At 32.9% G+C, this 20,961-nt stretch overlaps 1 protein-coding gene across 2 annotated transcripts in view; it reads right to left on the bottom strand.

Annotated features, from left to right (window-relative positions):
• Window positions 1–1,793: 1,793 nt before the first annotated feature.
• LOC132727177 (uncharacterized) overlaps window positions 1,794–20,961 on the bottom strand; it is a 48,811-nt gene continuing 29,643 nt past the window's right edge. Inside the window, exons 1-6 of one of the 2 annotated variants that reach the window (XM_060712604.1) lie at window positions 19,331–19,485; window positions 12,003–12,332; window positions 11,364–11,454; window positions 10,663–10,842; window positions 7,176–7,304; window positions 1,794–5,343 (exon numbers count right to left, since the gene is read on the bottom strand). In XM_060712604.1, coding sequence (XP_060568587.1) covers window positions 5,072–5,343; window positions 7,176–7,304; window positions 10,663–10,842; window positions 11,364–11,454; window positions 12,003–12,326 — 996 coding nt within the window. In that variant the 5' untranslated portion in view covers window positions 12,327–12,332; window positions 19,331–19,485 and the 3' untranslated portion in view covers window positions 1,794–5,071. Of the gene's footprint in view, window positions 5,344–7,175; window positions 7,305–10,662; window positions 10,843–11,363; window positions 11,455–12,002; window positions 12,333–19,330; window positions 19,486–20,961 lie in introns of those variants that run through there. The other variant, XM_060712605.1, reaches the window with a different exon arrangement.

The raw sequence follows: 20,961 nt of genomic DNA, 5'->3' as shown, positions 1-20,961 counted from the left end.
TTGACTCAGGCATAGCCCCGGTCGATCCAGGCAGAGCCTAGGACGATCCAAACAGAGCCCCGGTGGATTTAAAACGCGCGAAATTGATAACATTGACACATACTTTTTTCTGAAAACAATCCTTATGCAAGACTGGATAGAAGGGAAGTTGGAAGGGTTTTAATACAAACATCGCAAATTGTCGTGACTCTTTTGAAATGAACCGGGCTTTCCCGGTGGCTCTACCGGGATCATCCGGGGCTCTGTCGGCATCCTCCGGGGCTCTGCCGGCATCCTCTTGGGCTCTGACGGTATTCACCTGGGCTCTGTCAGCATTCACCGGGGCGCTACCGTAGTTCTAACGGCTACATCATACCCCGGATCATCTCCGGTTTGTGCCGGCAGAGCTATGGTGCTTCCTCGGTGTAACCCCGGTCGTTCCCGGCAGAGCTAAGGATGAAAGGGCAAGGAAAACATTACTTAAGACGGTCCATTATTTTTTATTTTTTCTCTTTATTTAATTGGATAGAGGGTAAAACCTTCTTCTTTTCAGGTAACAACATTTGTATGTTGTTTTTTTCCAGACAACATCATTTGTATGGTTTTATCTAGGCAACAAAATTTGAATGGATTCTTTCCATGAAACATTATTTGTATGATTTTTTCAAGGCAACATATTTGTATCGGTTCTCCAGGCAACATTATTTGTATGTTTTTTTTCAGGCAACATTATTTTTATGGGTTTTTTACAGGCAACTTTATTTGTTTTGGTCTTTCCAAGCAACAATATTTGTATGTTGTTTTTTTTCAGGCAATATAATTTGTATGGGGTTTTTCAGGCAACATTATTTGTATGTGTTTTTCCAAGCAACAATATTTGTATGTTCTTTTTTTTCAGGCAATATTATTTGTATGGGGTTTACCAGGCAACATTATTTGTATGCGTTTTACCAGGCAACATTATTTGCATGTTTTTTTTCCAGGCAACAATATTTGTATGGGGTTTTTCCAGGCAACATTATTTGCATGTTTTTTTATTTCAGGCAACAATATTTGTATGTTTTTTCATGGCAATGTTATTTGTATGTATTCTTTCCAGACTACATTATTTGTATGGATTTTTCCAGGAAACAATATTTGAATGGTTTCCTTACTAGACGTAGGGGGTTTTACACTTATGGCAGATATTAAAGCCTGGACCGTCTTTTATGTCAATATTATAATAATTGTAAAATATTTTTTTTAAATTCTTATTCATAACTTGTTAAATATTGATTTATATATTTTATATACATGTATTTGTAGTAACTTTAAAGTGAATGTAGTAGATAATGTGTTTATGTAAATCTAAAAGTGATACAAATAAAAATTAAACAAATTCTTACCACCTAACTTACCACAACTTTGTTTTAGTTTATACAAATATTTTAGTTCAATTGCTTTGGAAGCTATAAGCTTATTAAAACTCTCTCGAATCCGTTCCTGGAACCTACCAGTACTAAGCAATGAATGTAAAGCTTATTGCTCAAGGAATGGCTTGCAATTCTGCTTATGCCGGTGCTAGGGGGCGTGGACGGTATTTTGCACCGTCCATGAACGGGGTCAATCAAACCGAGTCTGCAACATTTTTGATTTTGCCGTGTTGGACTTTAGGGATTCTTATTGGTTTTTTTCGCCACATTAGAATTGTCTGTGCCGTATGGAGGCTGTAAAAAGTCGCCCCGTACATTCAATCAGAGATGTTATAACTATTCGGCATTGTGAAGTTGCTAGGTTCCAATATTAAGGTAAAAGGAAATGATAAGATAGGTAGATAGATAAATTTATTTCGGTATGCAAAACATAAACATCTATAATTAAAGCAACATGTACGGTACAAATATATAAGATGCATGGGAATAAATCAGTTACCATGACATGCTCACCAACACCAAGTATAGCACAAAATAGAGAGACTATTCATTCAATTGTGGTCCCCTGTGTCCCTTGTGTTGGTTGCATTTCATAGAAAGCCTTAATAAGTGCCAAAACAAATACTTTCAGTTAAAGATTTTAAGTTATTTGAACACAGTTTGACGAGAAATACATTATTGTAACATATCATTCAAGTTAAAAACAGAATACATATACTAGGAAGCAAATGATAAAAGTAATAAGCATTAGATATTTTACATTAAGACATACTACAATAAAGACAAGTTACCCTTTTATCACAGTAAAAACATTAAACCTTTTATTAGACGATTTGACTAGATACCAACACGCAACTATAAAAAAAATATGAAAGAATGAGAATTTAAAAATCAGTATTACTTACACTGAAACAAATGCATCATTTCATATTAAATGTATTAAATGATAGACGAAATGAGTTAAAAACATTTCCTATAAAGAAACAAAATGATGTAAATTTAAAAACTCATGTAAGAAGCATTGAAAATTACACTTACTTCTGAGCAGATATTTCGAAAGAAAGTAGACTGCCAATGCTAAATTAATAATCTGAATACATGTAACTATTCCACAATGTACAACCCACAAAGCAGAAGGACTTGGTACTAAATCCTTTGACCTTTAGGATTGCAAATGCGCCCTTGTAACTTAACCTGGTATTGTTAGAATGAACAGTGACCTGTGGGATACGTAATTTTTCATGCTATCATGATTCAGAACATTTTATACTTTGAAATCATGACAAAGGTTGATTTGATCTACACGTTTAAGGACAGGTAACCATTTGAATACAGCATATTGCCAGGAACAGATAGTAGAATGGTAAGTAACTTTCCCTTTTTATGCCCTCTACACTAAAACAGGGCAATGGCAAATAGATTTGCCTTTGTTCGTCCGTCCGTCCGTTCGTCACGATATCCATTCATTCACTGAAGTCTGAAGCAATTGTACAGATATTTGTGATTAAACAGTAGAATAAAGGAGCTCCTCTGTCCTGTAGTACAATTCGTCAGGATTTAAGCATGTAGGAAATGTAATAACAACATAATAATAACAATAATAATAGATCTACAATAAATAATTACATGTATAATAAAAAATTTATTTAGAGAAGGTAACATAGAAAGTTTACACAATAAAAAACATTATTAATTAATTTTTGAAATTAGGCACGTTTTCAAGTCAAATGTAAGGCGTAATTATTAACATTATATGCATACTTATTTTCAGTACGGCTTCTGATTTAAAATAACAAAGAAAAGAATACTTGTATATCTATAAAAAAATGTAAAAACAAAAAATCATTTATTTTCTTTAATGTAAAGGTAAGCTATATTAATTCATTCGACTGACACTCGTATCTATCATATTAATTTGAGATAAACTAATAATAATTAAAAATGACAATATCAACATTTACAACGGCTACAATATAAAGTGGTCGATATCTAATTATAAAATAAGAAAATATTTTGTGAAAGATTATACATTGTTTTATAGTAATAGGTACATATACTTTGTTCCTTTGTTCCAAAAATCAAAAATGAAATAAGAAAAAAAAATCCTGTAAATAATAAGTTTGCGCCAGGGGTCGCATAATATTATTTTATGAAACTGGTTCTATACATTTACTTTTAAATCTACACTCATTCAAAATCCTCTATTTATTATATACATATGCCAAAAATGTTATCCTATTTGATCTGCTGAGGGCAGAACAAGATCTGGAATATTTCAATTGCAAAATTAGAAATGATCAGTAGTTTTTTGTTAAATATTAATGATGTACGTAATTCACCTATCAAATAAGCACACTATTCTACATCATGAATTCACGATTTCAGCTTCATGAATTCACGATTTCAACTTCACCAGTTCACGATTTCAACTTCATAAATTCACGATTACAACTTCATGAATCAACAATTTCAACTTCACGAATTCACGATTTCAACTTCATGAATTCAACTTGAAATCGTGAATTCAATGGATAAAATCGTAAATTTATTAAGTTAGAATCGTGAATTCGTGAATTGTAATCGTGTATTCGTGAAGTTGAAATCGTGAATTCGTGAAGATGAAATCGAGAATTTATGAAGCTGAAATCGGGAATTCATGAAGCTGAAATGTCTCTACCGGTCTTTCGACATTCAGGCAACCGCCAATTTTATATCGTTATGTCCGGAGTTGTTATATTCTAGAAAACGGTTAGAGGACGTGTTTGATTAATAAAGGGAAAACTCAGAATATAATATATTCCGAGTCCGATATTAAATTGTTACTACAATCAAATGCAATAAAATACAACATCTATAAAATTATGTAACTCACAAGCATATCGAAATGCAACAACAAGTAAATGCAACATAAGAATACATGTCACATAGCCGTATTTTGAATTTATATGGTTTTATTTTAACAGGAAATGTGGATGGTTATCAATTCGATCATCTGCGTTTACAATATTGGGGTCAATTACAGAATAAAAAAGACTGAAAATGGTGGTCTAAATAATTATTAACCGAGCTGCTCTTAATTGATGATCAAGTTACCATTGAAACAAAGAACCGAAAATTTCAATACTTTTAAAAAGATTGTCTTAATTCCGTGATGGTCTTAACATTTGTTTTTTACAAAACATGTATGTAGAAACGTTCATTAAATAAAAGAGAATCTTAAAAGTGTGTAAAGCTCGCCTGATGTGTGTGAGTGCGTGTGTGCGTGCGTGTTTGCGTCTGCGCGTTTGCGTATGTGTGTGTGTGTGTGTCTGTCTGCATGCGTGCTACCGCTTGCGCGTGTGCGTGTGTGTGTTCTTTATTATAACAGACATTTTTTCCTCTGATTCATTCTAGGGAGTTGGGAATAAGTTGAACAAATTAAACAAAGGTGTTCATTGTTCTTTTTTTAATGCAATAATGCTAAGAAGGGAACATGGAAGGGAACAAAATTCATTTTCTTTCCTCGTATTAGTAAAGTTGTAAATACATTAGAAGTGTTCATTAGTGTTTATATAACTTTGTTATATATGACTTAAACATTTGTAAACACTTTTCCCATTCTGTTATAACACTTTTAAAATGACATACCCATAATGTACATGAAGTGTATGTGTGTCTTTATACTAGAAAATCAAAGCCTTTTAGAAGCATTTCTTCTCGTACAATATACAGGAGTCGTCGGATATAATACTCTCGGGGATTACATCTTCTACCATTTGTTTTGTAAATGAGCTTCTCTCGCAGTAAACCCCCATACTGTTGACATAAACTTCATAGGACAGACAATCTTCATCTTCAGAACACAACCTAGAGCATTCATCAACAGAGGCCACACCGCCATTTCCACGATCATTACGGCTGTATATTCTTATACCTTCCGTGACGGAGAAAGTGTTGTTCATGGCGCTGCAAACTGAAGATAAAAACACGTTGTTTTTTTCTTTGACTTAAATATTGCATGGAAGAAACACTTTTCTAAAGACAGCTTTTATTATCAATGCCATGGCTTTTAAATATTTCTTTAAGAATTGTTTGTAGATTTTGAAGATATTACCTTAATGACAATTATAAGCAAATCTGATACAAAATTAAAATCCACTTACGTTTCTTATAATTCATCATGCTTTTATGTTAAGAATGTATCAATATCACATATGTTGAATTTATCTTACTTTTTTTTATAAAGTACTTAACTCAGATACTTCTGCTATCAAATAGCATATGTTAGGAATTTCACCTTACTAAGTAAAATGGCGGACGCACTGGTGGTGTGTCTGACTTTATTAGTTTAATATGATTTTAGTCTGACAAAACGTCATTATCCCACGTATTTTAATGGACATATTTTAAATGATTTAAATGGAATTTCTGTATGACAAGATAGAGCAAAATATATGATAAGGGGCATCTTTATGTTTTTTTTTTCTTTTTTCATGCAATATAAGGTAGAATGCACAATTTTGAAGGAAATAATAGTAAATGAGATTAGGGTAGCCGAGTTTGTGTTTTACTGTAAGTAATCAGATTTTTAAGCTTGCATAGATATGAACCAAGGAAAAACGTTGTTGTATAGATACTTACAAGGACCATTTGTGTGATTAAAAGCCTAACATACAAATTAAACAGTGCTGCAGACTTCTCGGTAATGAGATCTTTGACTGATGTGCATGGTATCAAAACGCAAAGGTATTACAGCGTTTGAATGAAAGACAGCATATTAAGTTTGTGGACATTTGGTTTCGCTTGTCGATTTTCCGCATTTATGCCAGAGTTATTGCCCTTTACTTAGTCAAAATCAGCAATTTTCAACTTGGCATGCATGTTGTTGAAAATAAAGGACATTGTGCAAAACAGGCCTATTAACTTAAAAAACACATGTGACGTATACGTTTGGTATTTTCATTTTAATGCGCAGATTTGGTAAATGACAAATACGTTTTGGTGAGCATAGTAAAACCTAATCCAACCTAATGTTCTATTTTTGGCTGAAGAGTGTGCAATATTCGACCAAATAGGTCACACTTGTGCCATATTCGTCCGTTACATATACGGTCCAACTGAGGTGAGTTTGAGCATTTTAGGCGTATTGAAACAAATATTTTTGTTAAACCAAAATATACAGTCTGAAGCAAGAGATAAAATAATAAAATTCCTTCATACAAAGTAGGTGGTTTAGTTTCCTTAACCTTCGTCAACACAGACGATGTTAATAAAAATTCACAGAGTGATTGTTGTTCATGAAACGTGGAAAAATCGAAATATTGATCTTCCAAATTGATTGTCTGATAAATACCTGAATATTTAAGTTACGCAATAATATATGATAACGAATTTTCTTAACTTGAAAGCAGTTTTATGCTTAAGTTATGACGATGTGTAAACATTGCTTACATACAAGCATTGCTTACATACAGAAAGGAAACCAACCCATGTAAATTGGAAGTCCAGTATTGAGCAAAATTCGCACATGTATTCTTTCATATGATTTGTCATCAGACATCTCCAAAGTGTTGAGAATTTTTAATACCCTTCTTTTCTGGTTATTTGCCTGGACTATTAGTGCTGTTTGCAATTTATAGATTACAATCTTTGTTCACTTAGCAATAATTTACTTTTCAATACCTTCTCAAAGTTTTTATGACAATGAGCATGCCTCTGGAGGTGTGTTGTTTTAAACAACAACGTATCACTCCGGGAGTTTTCCATTGACTGCATTAAATTGAAATACAAATTATGATGCAATACCTCTGGTACAATTCCTGGCCTCGGCGTCGTATTTAAAGAAATGGCTACAGTAACATAGTCCTTCTTTGCACAGTGCACCTGGCATATTGCAATCAGATGTATGTGAACACGCCTTTATAAATGTTGATTCTAAAAAGCGAAAGATATACATAATATGAGAACAAATTTATTATCACACGTTTCCTTTCGTTTGTTTTTGTTTTGTTACTGTTTATCCAAAAGAATAGAATTGTGTTTGGCTCTTTGATACTAATAATATGTGATGAAAGTGTGACAGCGATAAACCCAATATTCTGTTATCCCCCAATTCAGAATGCTGGGTAAAATATTTTTGACCCGGCGTGTGCGCGTGTTTGGTTCTTTTTGCCAAGTCTTCGAAATGATAGAGAGCAAAATCGGTCTAAATTTCAAGCTGAATGAATTTGAGAACTAGTATAGTGTTACTTTTGCACACATTTAATTGTTGATTTAAAATGTAGGGCTGTTTTAAATTAGTTATTTAGAAGAAACGCTTTTGTTACTCAAATGTCTATGGAAGTTGCGTAAGCAATTTTGTATATACTTGTTTCCAAACGCCATTTGATTTCGTTTTCTACTACAGGGTATACAATTACAATAGCTGTTTTCTTAAAAAAAAAAGTACATTATATTAAAAATAAATAATAAATACAGTTTTTTTTGTCATTTACGACAAAAGATAGAAAATTTTCTAATATTTCATAATTATTATTTCATAAGTAGACAAAAATAATTGAATACATGTCATTCTTCTATGATTTTAGTCAGCATATCAATACATAATCATCGCAGATAACTTTAATATCACCAATAATATCTGTTTTGATAACTTTAATCTCACCAATAATATCTGTTTTGATAACTTTCATATCATCAAAAATATCTGTCTTGATAATTTTAATCTCACCAATAATATCTGTTTTTGTAACTTAAATGTGATCAATAATATCTGTTTTGATAACTTTCATATCATCAAAAATATCTGTCTTGATAATTTTAATCTCACCAATAATATCTGTTTTTGTAACTTAAATGTGATCAATAATATCTGTTTTGATAACTTTAGTGTGATCAATAATATCTCTTTTGATAACTTTCATATCACCAATAATATCTGTTTTGATAACTTTCATATCACCAATAATATCTGTTTTGATAACTTTAATGTGATCAATAATATCTGTTTTGATAACTTTCATATCATCAATGATATATGTTTTTAATACTTTAATACAACCTATATCTGTTTTGAAAGCTAAAATATCAGCAATAATATCTGTTTTTATGACTTTAAAAATATAACCAATATCTATTTTGGTAGTTTTAATATCACAAATGATATCTGTTTTGATAGCTTAATCATTTTAATATCATTGCTAAGTAAATAAACAGTTTTATTGTTTTTTAGCTCACCTGTAACAAAGTGACAGGGTGAGCTTTTGTGTTCGCTTTTCGTCCGGCGTCCGTCCGTCGTCCGTCCGTCCGTCGTCCGTCCGTAAGTTTTTACTTTAAATGACATCTCCTCATAAACCAATAAGCCAATTTCATCCAAACTTCACAGGAATGTTCCTTTGGTGGTCACCTTTAAAAATTGTTCAAAGAATTTAATTCCATGCAGAACTCTGGTTGCCATGGCAACCAAAAGAAAAAACTTTAAATATCTTCTTTTACAAAACCCAAAGAGCTAGAGCTTAGATATTTGGCATGAAACATCTTCTAGTGAATGTCTACCAAGATTGTTCAAATAAAAGCCCTGGGATCAAAATTGGCTCCGCCCCAGGGGGTCATTGAATTTCCCTATATGCATATAGTAAAAACTTAAAAAATCTCCTTTTAAAGAACCCAAAGAGCTTAGATATTTGGCATGAAACATCTTCTAGTGAGTGTGTACCAAGATTGTTCAAATAAAAGCCCTGGGGTCAAAATTGGCCCCGCCCCAGGGTGTCATTGATTTCCCCTATATGCATATAGTAAAAACTTAAAAAATCTTTTTTTAAAGAACCAAAAGAGCTAGAGCTAAATATTTAGCATGAAACATCTTCTAATGAGTGTCTACCAAGTTTGTTCAAATAAAAGCCCTGGGGTCAAAATTGGCCCCGCCCCAGGGGGTCATTGATTCTCCCTATATGCATATAGTAAAAAATTAAAAATCTTCTTTTAAAGAACTCATGGAGCTAGAGTTAAGATATTTAGCATTAAACATGTTCTAATGGGTGTCTCCCAAGTTTGTTCAAATAAAAGCCCTAGGGTCAAAATTGCCCCGCCCCAGGGGGTCATTGACTTTTCCTATATGTACATAGGAAAAACTTTAAAAAATCCTCTTTATAAAGAACCAAAGAGCTGGAGCTAAGATATTTAGCATGAAACATGTTCTAATGGGTGTCTACCAAGTTTGTTCAAATAAAAGCCCTGGGGTCAAAATTGGCCCCGCCCCAGGGGGTCATTGATTTTCCCTATATGTATATAGTAAAAACTTAAAAAATCTTCTTTTTAAGAACTCAAAGAGCTAGAGCTAAGATATTTAGCATGAAACATGTTCTAATGGGTTTCTACTAAGTTTGTTCAAATAAAAGCCCTGGGGTCAAAATTGGCCCCGCCCCAGGGGGTCATTGATTTTCCCTATTTGTATATAGTTAAAACTTAAAAACTCTTCTTTTAAAGAACTCAAAGAGCTAGAGCTAAGATATTTAGCATGAAACATGTTCTAATGGGTGTCTACCAAGTTTGTTCAAATAAGAGCCCTGGGGTCAAAATTGGCCCCGCCCCGGGGGTAATTGATTTCCTTATATATGTGTATAGCAAAAACTTAAAAAGTATTCTTTGAAAAAAATCTAAATAGCTAGAGTTAAGATATTAAGCATGAAACATCTTCTAGTGAGTGTCTACAAAGTTTGTTCAAATAAAAGCCCTGGGGTCAAAATTGGCCCTGCCCCGGGGGTCATTGATTTTCCTTATATGTGTATAGGAAAAACTTAAAAAAACATCTTTGAAAAAAACCAAATAGCTAGAGTTTTGATATTAAGCATGAAACATGTTCTAGTAAGTGTCTACAAAGTTTGTTCAAATAAAAGCGCTGGGGTCAAAACTGGCCCCGCCCCAGGGATGTCATTGTTTTTAACTATATGTGTATAGTAAAAACTTAAAAAATCTTCTTTAAAAAACACAATGAGCTACAGCTTAGATGTTTAGCATGAAACATCTTCTTATGGGTTTCTACCAAGTTTGTTCAAATAAAAGCCCTTGGTTAAAATTGGCCCTGCCGGGGGTAGGGGAGGGCAGATCATTGTTTTTCATTATAAGTGTGTACATCATGAAACGTCTTCTTATAGGTGTCTTCCAAGTTTGTTCAAATAAAAGCCCTGGGGTTTAAACTGGCCCCGCTCCGGGGGCCTACATACAGGTGAGCGACCTTAGGGCCATCATGGCCCTCTTGTTGAGTACATTATCAATATTCCATGGCTTGACAAACCTTTAAGTTGGCAAGTAGCCTTTGATTCCGTCCATTTACCATTCACATTGCACGTTATGTTCTTGTCACCACTTAGAAACATTTTATCTGGACAAGCGAACTCGTATGAACGGACAGTGCCAGCAATGACCGAGGTATGTTCCTCAATTCTTTGATCGGCATTTTGTGGAATTTTGCACGCTAAAAAACAAAGAATAATAATCTTATAAGGAAATGTATTTAAAAGATACGTCGTGATTATATTTTAAGTATGCAAGAAATATATCATTCATTCATTCATTCATTCATTCATTCATGCAATCAATCAATGCATCAGTCAATCAATCGATTAATCAATCATTCAAACAATCAATCGATCGATCAATCTCTTTTTCGTTATTCGGCAGTAAGTTTTGTTTATTACATGTATAAAGACAACTGTTTCATGTCTGTATTGATGTTTGACATACAACAAACATGATATCTTTATATAAAACGTACTAGTAGAATGCCCTAAACTCACATGTAGATCTTAATACTCAAGTAAGAAGATTGTTTTAAATATTAAAAATCTTCAAAAAAAACTGAAGTAGGCGGATTGTATTTATGCCCGTAAGTTCTTTCTTTATTATAAATGGGCTAGATAGTTTTTTTAATGTCATAGCAGAGATAATTTTAACAACACTGAATAGTTTTGGATGTATGTAATGTAATTTCCTTACTGATGTTTTCGCATTTATACGATTCAGAGTCTAGAGGTAGACAACGCTGAGTTTTGTCGCATTGATTGTTGGCACATCCTCTAACCATGGCCTGAAAAAAATGGCCGCCTCAATAATAGAATAAAATGATAAATGAGCCACGCCATAACAAAACCAACATAGTGCTTACAAACCCTATAACAAAAAGAGAAACTGATAGCGAACAACCTGATCAGACTGCGCGGATGCGGATACATGCTGGTCACAAACGCACTATGTTGGTACTTCTATTTTCATGGCGCGGCTCAAATATCATAACAGCGTTATAACCATAATAAAAACATATTATATGTGTTTAAATCAGACATAATTAAGATCATAAATTATTTACAATGTTCCTTAAATGGATGAATAAAACTACCGTTTTCATTTTATAATCAATTAAATGCATTTGTTTCGGTTGGGTACAGACGGATCATCGTCTCAAATTTACACATTTGATAAATAATTTACTACTACTATAATGTGATCGTCAAATGGCGTGATAATAAACAATAGACTGTAAAAATATACTGTTTATTTCCAATGGTTTTGTAATTCACGTATTGATTTAAACTTTTTCAGACAGACTCTTGGTTCGCATTTTATACCACCACATACCTTTGGCCATTCGGCAATATCAGAGAAAATTATTCCTTTTGTTTTCTTGAAGTCTGACGAAGGAACTGTCTCACTCCCTGCTGAGTTGAATTCGCAAGTTTTGGTACTTGTTATGAAATTGATAGACACACAAGCTCCCAGTAACATGCATTCTTTAGCACATTCGTGATGTGATATGACAATCATGTCAAACAGTTTATAACCAACTAATTGCTTGTTCAGATGTTCGGGCTTTGCCTGATAAGGCTTGCATGATTGTAAACAAGTAATTCTCACGAATAAAAGTGCGAAAGTCCATACACCAAGTGCTGTTATCAGTCTCATGATTTTCTGAAATGATTATATTATCAAACGTATATAATAAGTATAAACAGGTAAATATATTCATGAGTTAATTTTACGGTTTTTTATGGCATTGGATAAAGAGGAACTGCTGATATTTCCATAAATTTCGAACACATGCAGACCTATTAGTGGGGCGGGAAATAAGGTTTCTGAAATGAAAACAGTGCAAATAGTGGTACATGCATGAAACTTTCATCTTTAGATCATGCAGGCTTCAATAGTAAAGAGGGCCAAAAATGATATCTTTTCATTCAAAATGGCCGTCATTTTCAAAATGACCGCGATATAAATTTGACGTACATAATAGCTCATTCAATAAATTTTTTTGTACAGGCCTGAAACTTACACTAAAGTTTCTCCTTTACAATAATTCAAATCTTCAAAAGATTCCGCTTTAAACATTTTCAGAATTCAAGATGGCGTCCAATATGGCCGCCGATTTTATGCAAAACTGATACATTTCTTTTGTAGTATTATTTGTAGCATGAATTATACATATTTCGAAAAAGAAAGTTTTTAAACATATCGAAAATAATCAAATAACATGTAAACCAAAATGTGAGTCAAGCTTTTTAGGTTTTTTGTCCAAATATATCTTTAAAAATATTAAAAAGAAAGTGCTAATATTTGCATATTTCTCTAATATGGTTTTTGATATGTCTATGAACGAAATTCAAAAAGTTACACATTTTCTCATAGTGTATGTGGTATTCAATTAACACTAAGTGTTTATTGTCAAAAATGTATCAAAATATAAAAAAAAGTGTAGGTTTTATATTTTGTTAAGTGGGTTAGGTAAATTTATCCGATAATTAAAATACAAAATTAACAAAATTTGTAAGTTAAATTCATTTCTTTGCTTTTTTGTTAAACTTTCTATGAATTCTCATGCCATTATTCACTGTTAAAAAGTGTTGTTTTTTGTTGTTTTAGTTTTTTTTCTTTTTTTAGTAGACTAAATACACATATACAAAACATACATTTAGTAGTGTCTTATTTACGAGTACAATTAATTCCTGCACAATTTCTTTATGAAAAAATAAAAATCGGTAAATAAATTTGGCATTAGATATCATAGTCTTAACGACGGCTTGTAACAGTATGTTTTATCTTCATTTATGTTATCAAGTATAATTGAATTAGCACTGTTCACGGAATAACATATCTAGACATGGTATTTTCAAAAGATACAAAAAATTAAGGCGACTGCTACATCATATCATTCATGTGTAGTGAAATATCAATAGTATCTTTTGCCCACATATAGTTGCTGATGATATATAAACTGTCTGTTAAAAGATTATTTGAATTTCACTTTCCCCATCAAACAACCCTAGATCACCCACCTAAGATCCACCGCAGGAAAATTGCTATAATTCTTTAATACAGAAGTAAGATAAGATCATGTTAGGAGTATCAAATTTTTTCACCACATTTAGTCATGATTTATGAACTATTTGTAAAGGTCCGCTTCTTAAGAAACATGCCCAATATCAAGGCACTCAGAACTGTTTCACGCAAAAAGACTCTTATAGCTATATTTCTATATGAGTCCATAGAAACTTAGTGATTTTGACCGTATGCCAATAATTCATAACTTTTTTAGAGTATCAAAAGGTTATGTTACATGATATTTTTTTTGCTCTGGGCACTGCAGTTTCGGAGAAGATTTTTAAACAGTTTTAAGTCTATGCAAACATAAGTAACATCCCAGGGAAAGCCATTTTAGACTGCAGGAGCATGATTTAAAGGCCTGCCATGAGGGCACTAAGTTTTGAAAGACCTTGTTAGTCCTTTTTTGAAGAACTACAATGCCTAGAGCTTAGATATTCAACATATAACATTGCTTAGTAGAGTAGACCTCTTAAAAAGTTATTTTAAACGCTCTTTGTGTCACTGAGTGTACATAGATTTTACATAGTAAAAATGTTTAAAAACTCTTCTAAAAAAACAGAATACACAGAGAATAGAGCATAGATAGTAAGCACGTAGGATCATCTTGTGTCTTTAACAGATTGCATGAATCTTGCTCATAGAGCCACCCGTGTTGATAGACTTGTACGAGTATAGGAAAACCCATTAAACACTTCTAATGTTAAACTACAACGACAAGAACGGAGATATTTGGGATGTAGCATGATATTTAATGCATAAACTTGTATAATGCTCCTGCAGTCTAAAATGGCTTTGAACTGGGTATCACTTAATTTACACAGCATTACAAATCTCTCTAAAACTACAGTACCCGGAGCATACACATAAATAAAGTATCATCATAAGTTTGTGATACTCTACAAATATTTGATAAATCATGGACAAGATGGTCAAAATTTATCAAGCACCAGGGGCCACTAAGTTTATATGGACTCATATAGGAATATAGTTATTTAAGTCCACTCATGAGAAACTAGATGTTGAGCTGGTTATTTTAGAGCATCCGAATACAAATATTTCACTAATCATGTATGTTATGACAAATTTGGTACACCCAATATGAACTTTTTACTAACCTTAATTAAATAGTTGTGACCTTTTTCCAACGATGGATCTAAGGTCATCATTGCCCTCATTGATTTAAAAAGAGGTATAAATAATTTATGATATACAGTTTTTTTTTAACTCGTCAAAAACTGTATGTAGGTAAGACGGTATCATTGATATATCTGGTTCACTATAAATCTATTATAGATGAGATGTTGTGACAGTAGCCTTATGTTTCTTATTTTGAGCTATCGAATGCAAAAATTATTATCTCATTGGGTTATTTTTTAAGCCATTTTCATATTTTTAAAATGAAATTGTGAAGGGGTTAATAATATGCGTTAATGGACTACCTTACATTCATGTACATGTTTGCTATTTAAAGCACATGTGTTGATTTATTGTCTTCTTTTATATTTTTACAATTAACAATTTATAAATGATATAAAAGATATTGAAACAAGTAATATCACGCAACCAAATTTAAAAACTGAATGTATATACATGATTGAAAAATCCATATGGGAGATAAGCGATCATTGATTTTAGAACCTTACCATCTAGCAATGCTTTGCGACTGCAGAAGATGCATTTTACGACCCTTGAAAAGGTTTTTGTTGATACTGGCGACATTGGTTTAAAGGCCCATTATTCCCCAGAAATGCTTTTATTATATTTCTGAAAAGCTTTATATATTTGGTGTCCTGTTAGTTTCCAAAAGGCTACTCATAAGCCAATTACATGAATAATATTTTGCTTCTGTTACTTTCTAGAAATTAGCACAGTTATAGTGATTTAGTATTTTGTATGGAAATCAAAATCATTCTACTTACTTGGCATCTTGCTACTTTCATGACAAATGACTACTATCATTTTAGGCAATGAGACTTTAACATGCTAAAAAAAACACTATTGAAGCAAATTAACTTATTTTTGTCCTTTCTAAAGCAAGCAAATTTTATTCAATTCTAAGGCATATTGTGCCTCTAAAAAGACACCTTATCGTACAACAGTGTCAATTTCGTTGTAGTTGTTGTTATTGATGATGATGATATTTATAATTATACATTTGTGCAAATTGACTAGGGCTGGAATGATAATGGTTTCTGTGTATTGTGTAACATGGTCTGAAACTTGAAGACCATGTCTGCATGTTAAATAATTTATCAGATCTATTTTATGTTATGCTAATTGACACAAGTTTCATAAGCTGCATATCTCCAGATGATCTAAAACATTTAATGAAAATTCAAATTTGAGCAAAGTGTACTGAATATTTTTAGAAAAGTAACAAAGGAATACCATGATTTAAGTAATGATTTACATGCTATGTGCAAATAATGACTGATTTTGTGGTATTTCTTCTTCGTGACTAACGCTAACACAGAAAGGGCTTGAGTTTTTTTCTCCATATTTTGACCAGTACGTGAATTTTAATTGCCGTATACAATGTGTAAATTTCTTTCTTTGTACATTTTACAATATTTTCCATCTAAATACAGAATAAAACTTTTAAAGATTAGTAGCATGGATCATCTAGAGGCATGCTGCTTTAAATCATAAAAAACTTCTACTGTAAAAAACTTTTTATATCTGCATACATGTAAAGTTTCAATTGATTAACGTATATTTAAATATTTTGAACGTTTAACGTATATTCAAATATTTTGAACCGTTCCTCGGGACTCTGCAGACGTTTATATTAATATTGGAACTGAAGCAAATATATTTTGATTTTAGCAGAATTTTGACATTTAAATTGCTCATTGTTGCCTTTACCTATGGTGGCTGATTTGGTACGCTTTTGTACGTCGTGTTGCCTACAAAACGCCAAATGGCGCATTTCGGACTTGCGTCTTGTCGTCCTGTTGCTTACGATGCAAGCCAAACGACGCGTTGTCGTGCGGCGTGTTATTGCGATGTCACGTCGTCGCTCGGTTCAAATAGAAGGATTTGCGACATCGCGACAACGCGCCGTTTGGCATGCTTCGCAAGCGATAGGGCGACAAAACGACAGTGCGACAACGCGCCGTTTGGCCAGCAACAAGCAAACGACGAAAAGGCGATATCAATATAGGTTGTGTTGTCGCTATTGACAATGCAACGGACAATGTGTACCAAATCAGCCACCATATTTACCGGTTGTGGCTTCAGAGTTGTATCCACCGTAGAAACCTACGTGATCGTAAAAGGCGATTAATGGCTTCCAATTACTTATAGAATGTATGCATCTTTTAGCTCGAACAGGTGAGATGGTTTTGACCTTTGGTGTTTCTTTAAAATATGTAACACCTAAGGTTAGCAAAAATCATAAGCCTGTTTCGGCGCCATTTGACTTAAATTGTATTGGTACGCCGTAAAAGCAAACCAAACACAGTGTATTTGATTGATATATCAACTTACCGAGATTGTAGCTCATTCAACATTTGCATTAAAGACTTTGAAATGGTATAGTAACATTGCGCTTCACTATGTAACAACAAGAAATTAATAATTGTATATTTAGAATGATACTTGGTATCATAATTTACGGATGATACAAATAATATAAATACAAATATGTAAAACATTTTAAACTAACGTAGACTCTTTGGTTGATATCTAAAGGAACTGCGCTGAGATCCAAAATCCTACAAACATAAAATTTCAAAATCTAACGAATATCAAGTGACGTATTTAAAATGGAAATGAATATGCAAATGATATTAAAGAAATATACTAATAATCAAATTGGAAATCAGTTTTTTTTACAATTAAAAGCCGGTTTTGAGAAAAAAAAGCGTTGCAACGTTTTTCATTTTGTGGTCCTTTTGCACTATTAATATGATCGTTCTGGAAAAACGGAGAGAGGGAATGAGCTGAAAATGTGCGCATAAATAACTCATCCAGACATACATCAATTGGTACAAAAATCTTGGAAAAATATTTCAAGTCCTGATACATGTGTAAGAATTTCTACTTTTGTAATTCCACATGTAATAAAATACTCAAATAACTATATATAATTTCCTTTCATCGTTTAATTGTTAATTATATTTCTATATGTCTAATCTAACATTAATATAAGCAATAAAGTTTGCAGTGTTTCTCTTCCTTCCTCACACATGGTTTAAACGACACTAAATACTAACTCCCAAATTACCCTATACTGACTTTAGTATCTTGACTCTCACTCTTGAATGCCCTTAGAAAATATTGTACCCACATTTATAGAAAATACCTTATCTCTTCATTTTGTGAGGTTACCCTTGTGTTTACTGTCAAAAATAAACCTTCTATATTTATGATGACAATTGTTAACCAGGTTACCATACCAGAATCAAACAGACTGATTCCTGGAATATTTATGATGGTAACCAATGATTGAGTTACTTAAACACAACAATTGCAAGCCTCTTATCCAGAATATATGAAGGTAACCGTTTACAGGGTTACAATACTTAAATCAGACTGATACAAAATCTAGCCCCAACAGATTCATAGTAATAAGTAATGACAACAAACGAGGTCTCAGTTCTCATACAAACTCAATCATTAAATCAAATAATGTTGCTAAAACTACAACACATGTCAATAAACCTCAGTTGAGTCCGTTTAAGATCTAATATATACTCATGGGGGTGAGAAGCTGCGAGGGAGCATAAGTTGTTTGTTTTTATTTTTTCAATAAATAAATCGTTGGTTAAAACACAACGCTCAGTAATTTGTTCGTTCACCAAATGTAAAATTAATGAATAAAATTTGATATTATTGATTTTGTTTTGTATTTGTGAAGATTAACTAGATTTAAAAGACCAGAATTGTGTGGTCGCTAAATAATATTTTTGCAAATTTTATACAGTTTGATACGTACATATAATGATTTATTTTCGAATAGAATTATGTATTCCCGGTACCACGACCTATTAAAGAATATCTTAATTCGGTCAGTTAGTGCTTTAATTAATATAATTGAATGTAAAGGTACTTAGCTAAGCAAACGTTTAGTCTACTACTATCAAAGGATAAATGAGCCGCGTCACGACAAAACCAACATAATGCGTTTGCGGCCAGCATTGATCCAGACCAGCCTGCGCATCCGCGCAGTCTGATAAAGATCCATGCTGTTCGCTTACAAACCATAAAACAAGTAGTGAAACTGGTAGCGAACAGCATGGATCCTGATCAGACTGCGGATGCGCTGGCTGGTCTGGATCCATGCTGGTCGCAAACCCATTATGTTGGTTTTGTCGTGACGCGGCTCAAATCTTTTTTATCAATTAAGTCCTCACTACCCTTAATTATAAAGTTTAATCATTTTATGAAAATAATTCAAATGTCAGTACACATTTATGTTTATTTACATGATAAATTTCTTACTCAAAAACATATCAATCTCAGTTTTTAGCTTTTAGTATATATACAAACCATTCCGATAAATTGTTAAGTGTAATAATTGAATTACAATTGTATATTGAAAGTTAATGTAATACAAAGTAAAAACAATGTACTGTAAATATCACCTTGCTGTTTGAAATCTTTTTCTTCTATTTCATCGATGAATAGAAGCAGTCGTATCCACTTATAATTAATTTCAATCACTTACATTTCTATGAAAATTGTTTCAACGATGCAACCAGTATAACAAAACCGCACAGACTGAAAGGCTAACAATTGTTATTTTTAATGCTATGCAGTTTCCAGGAAGCAAACAAAACAAGCTGTGATTGGATGGGATTAATTACGTTGCAGAAATAAATTAGAAGAAAGACCAACAAGAGAGCGATATTTACCAAACGAAGCTCCTAACAACCTCATACGACTATCGGTAAGGCATGCAGCACCTTTCCGTCGGTCTTCGGATAAGGACTTTTATAGATAATAGCCGAGGACGTTCCGATTGCCATCACGACAACAAACAAAACATGTATGCATGTTCACCGGGGGGATAAGGTGGAGTATATCATTTAGTTTATAATCGCGATACTAAGACAGTTCATAAAACAAATACAATCATTTTATATCTATACCTATCCAACACCGTTTATGTTCTTACATACGAATTTAATTTTTGTTTAGCAGCATAATCGATACCAGCAGCGATCAGAAATAATTAAATGTGTACGTATAAATGAACTAAAGTGATTTCAATGTCTAGCATAAATGATATTCTAGTAAGTTGTAATCACCTGTTGGATTTGAATCGCACTGCCTTAGACGCAAAGCATTTAGAAAAACAATACACAAAACGACACATACAAAGAGTAAATGGTCATTTATTTGCAATGTACAAATCAAAAGCAAACATCAGTTATGTAAACAAAATAAATGCGTCCGTTAGTCAAAATTCATAATCATGTAGTAATTACTTATTCGGTGACTGTCTGCGTCCATAAAAAATTGCTCATCCTGCGAAACGTCACGGATACTGTCGTTTACGCGGATGATAAAAGGACAGAAGGAATAGAATCAACGTATTATTTGTTGATCGAATTGGTCGCGGACGTGCATCACGTAGCAATGGAATAGCGCACTTGCAGGAAAGTGGGTTAAGGGCAATGGATAGGAGGATAAAGCGGATGGTCAAATTGGAAATCAGGATGGAATTATTAACCGATGATGAGATATTCTAAATAGAGGACAGAGACGCAACCCTTGTCAAAACATGAAAACAGTTGGCAAAACCTATTTTAAAAGAACGCAGAAGGACACCGTCTTGGATCGGCCGGAAGTGTAAATCACTACTATGGAGTTTAAACCAGTTAAAGGTATACCGAACCTTACTCTGAGCCCCAAATATGACAACAGCAATCAATATTCCTTACTATAATCATGTGCAACTTTGGTTAAACACAGTAAAAGCATTTTTTTATGTCAAAATATATGCTTTGTACTGAACTTTATACTCTGTTCCGTCTACCACTGAACAGCTGTCAATGAATGTATTTTACATTCCTATGTAGGGCAATGATATTTTGCCTTACGCAGTTCGCGCCTGCGCGAGAAAATACTTCAACCGGTCAATTTTGCATAGCAACTGGCTTCGTCGTAAAATGGTGTTTACTTTCAGACATTTATAGAAATATATTCTTTAAGGTAGACCATGGGTAATGCATTACCTCCACTTTGAAGAGTATTCAAATAGGCTAGAATC

The sequence above is a fragment of the Ruditapes philippinarum genome, unplaced genomic scaffold (assembly GCF_026571515.1).
Source record: "Ruditapes philippinarum isolate M1 unplaced genomic scaffold, ASM2657151v2 ctg988_1_1_1_1, whole genome shotgun sequence".
Classification (NCBI taxonomy): domain Eukaryota; kingdom Metazoa; phylum Mollusca; class Bivalvia; order Venerida; family Veneridae; genus Ruditapes; species Ruditapes philippinarum.
Note: the sequence above shows the minus strand (reverse complement) of the source record. Positions and strands in the feature narration are given on the sequence as shown.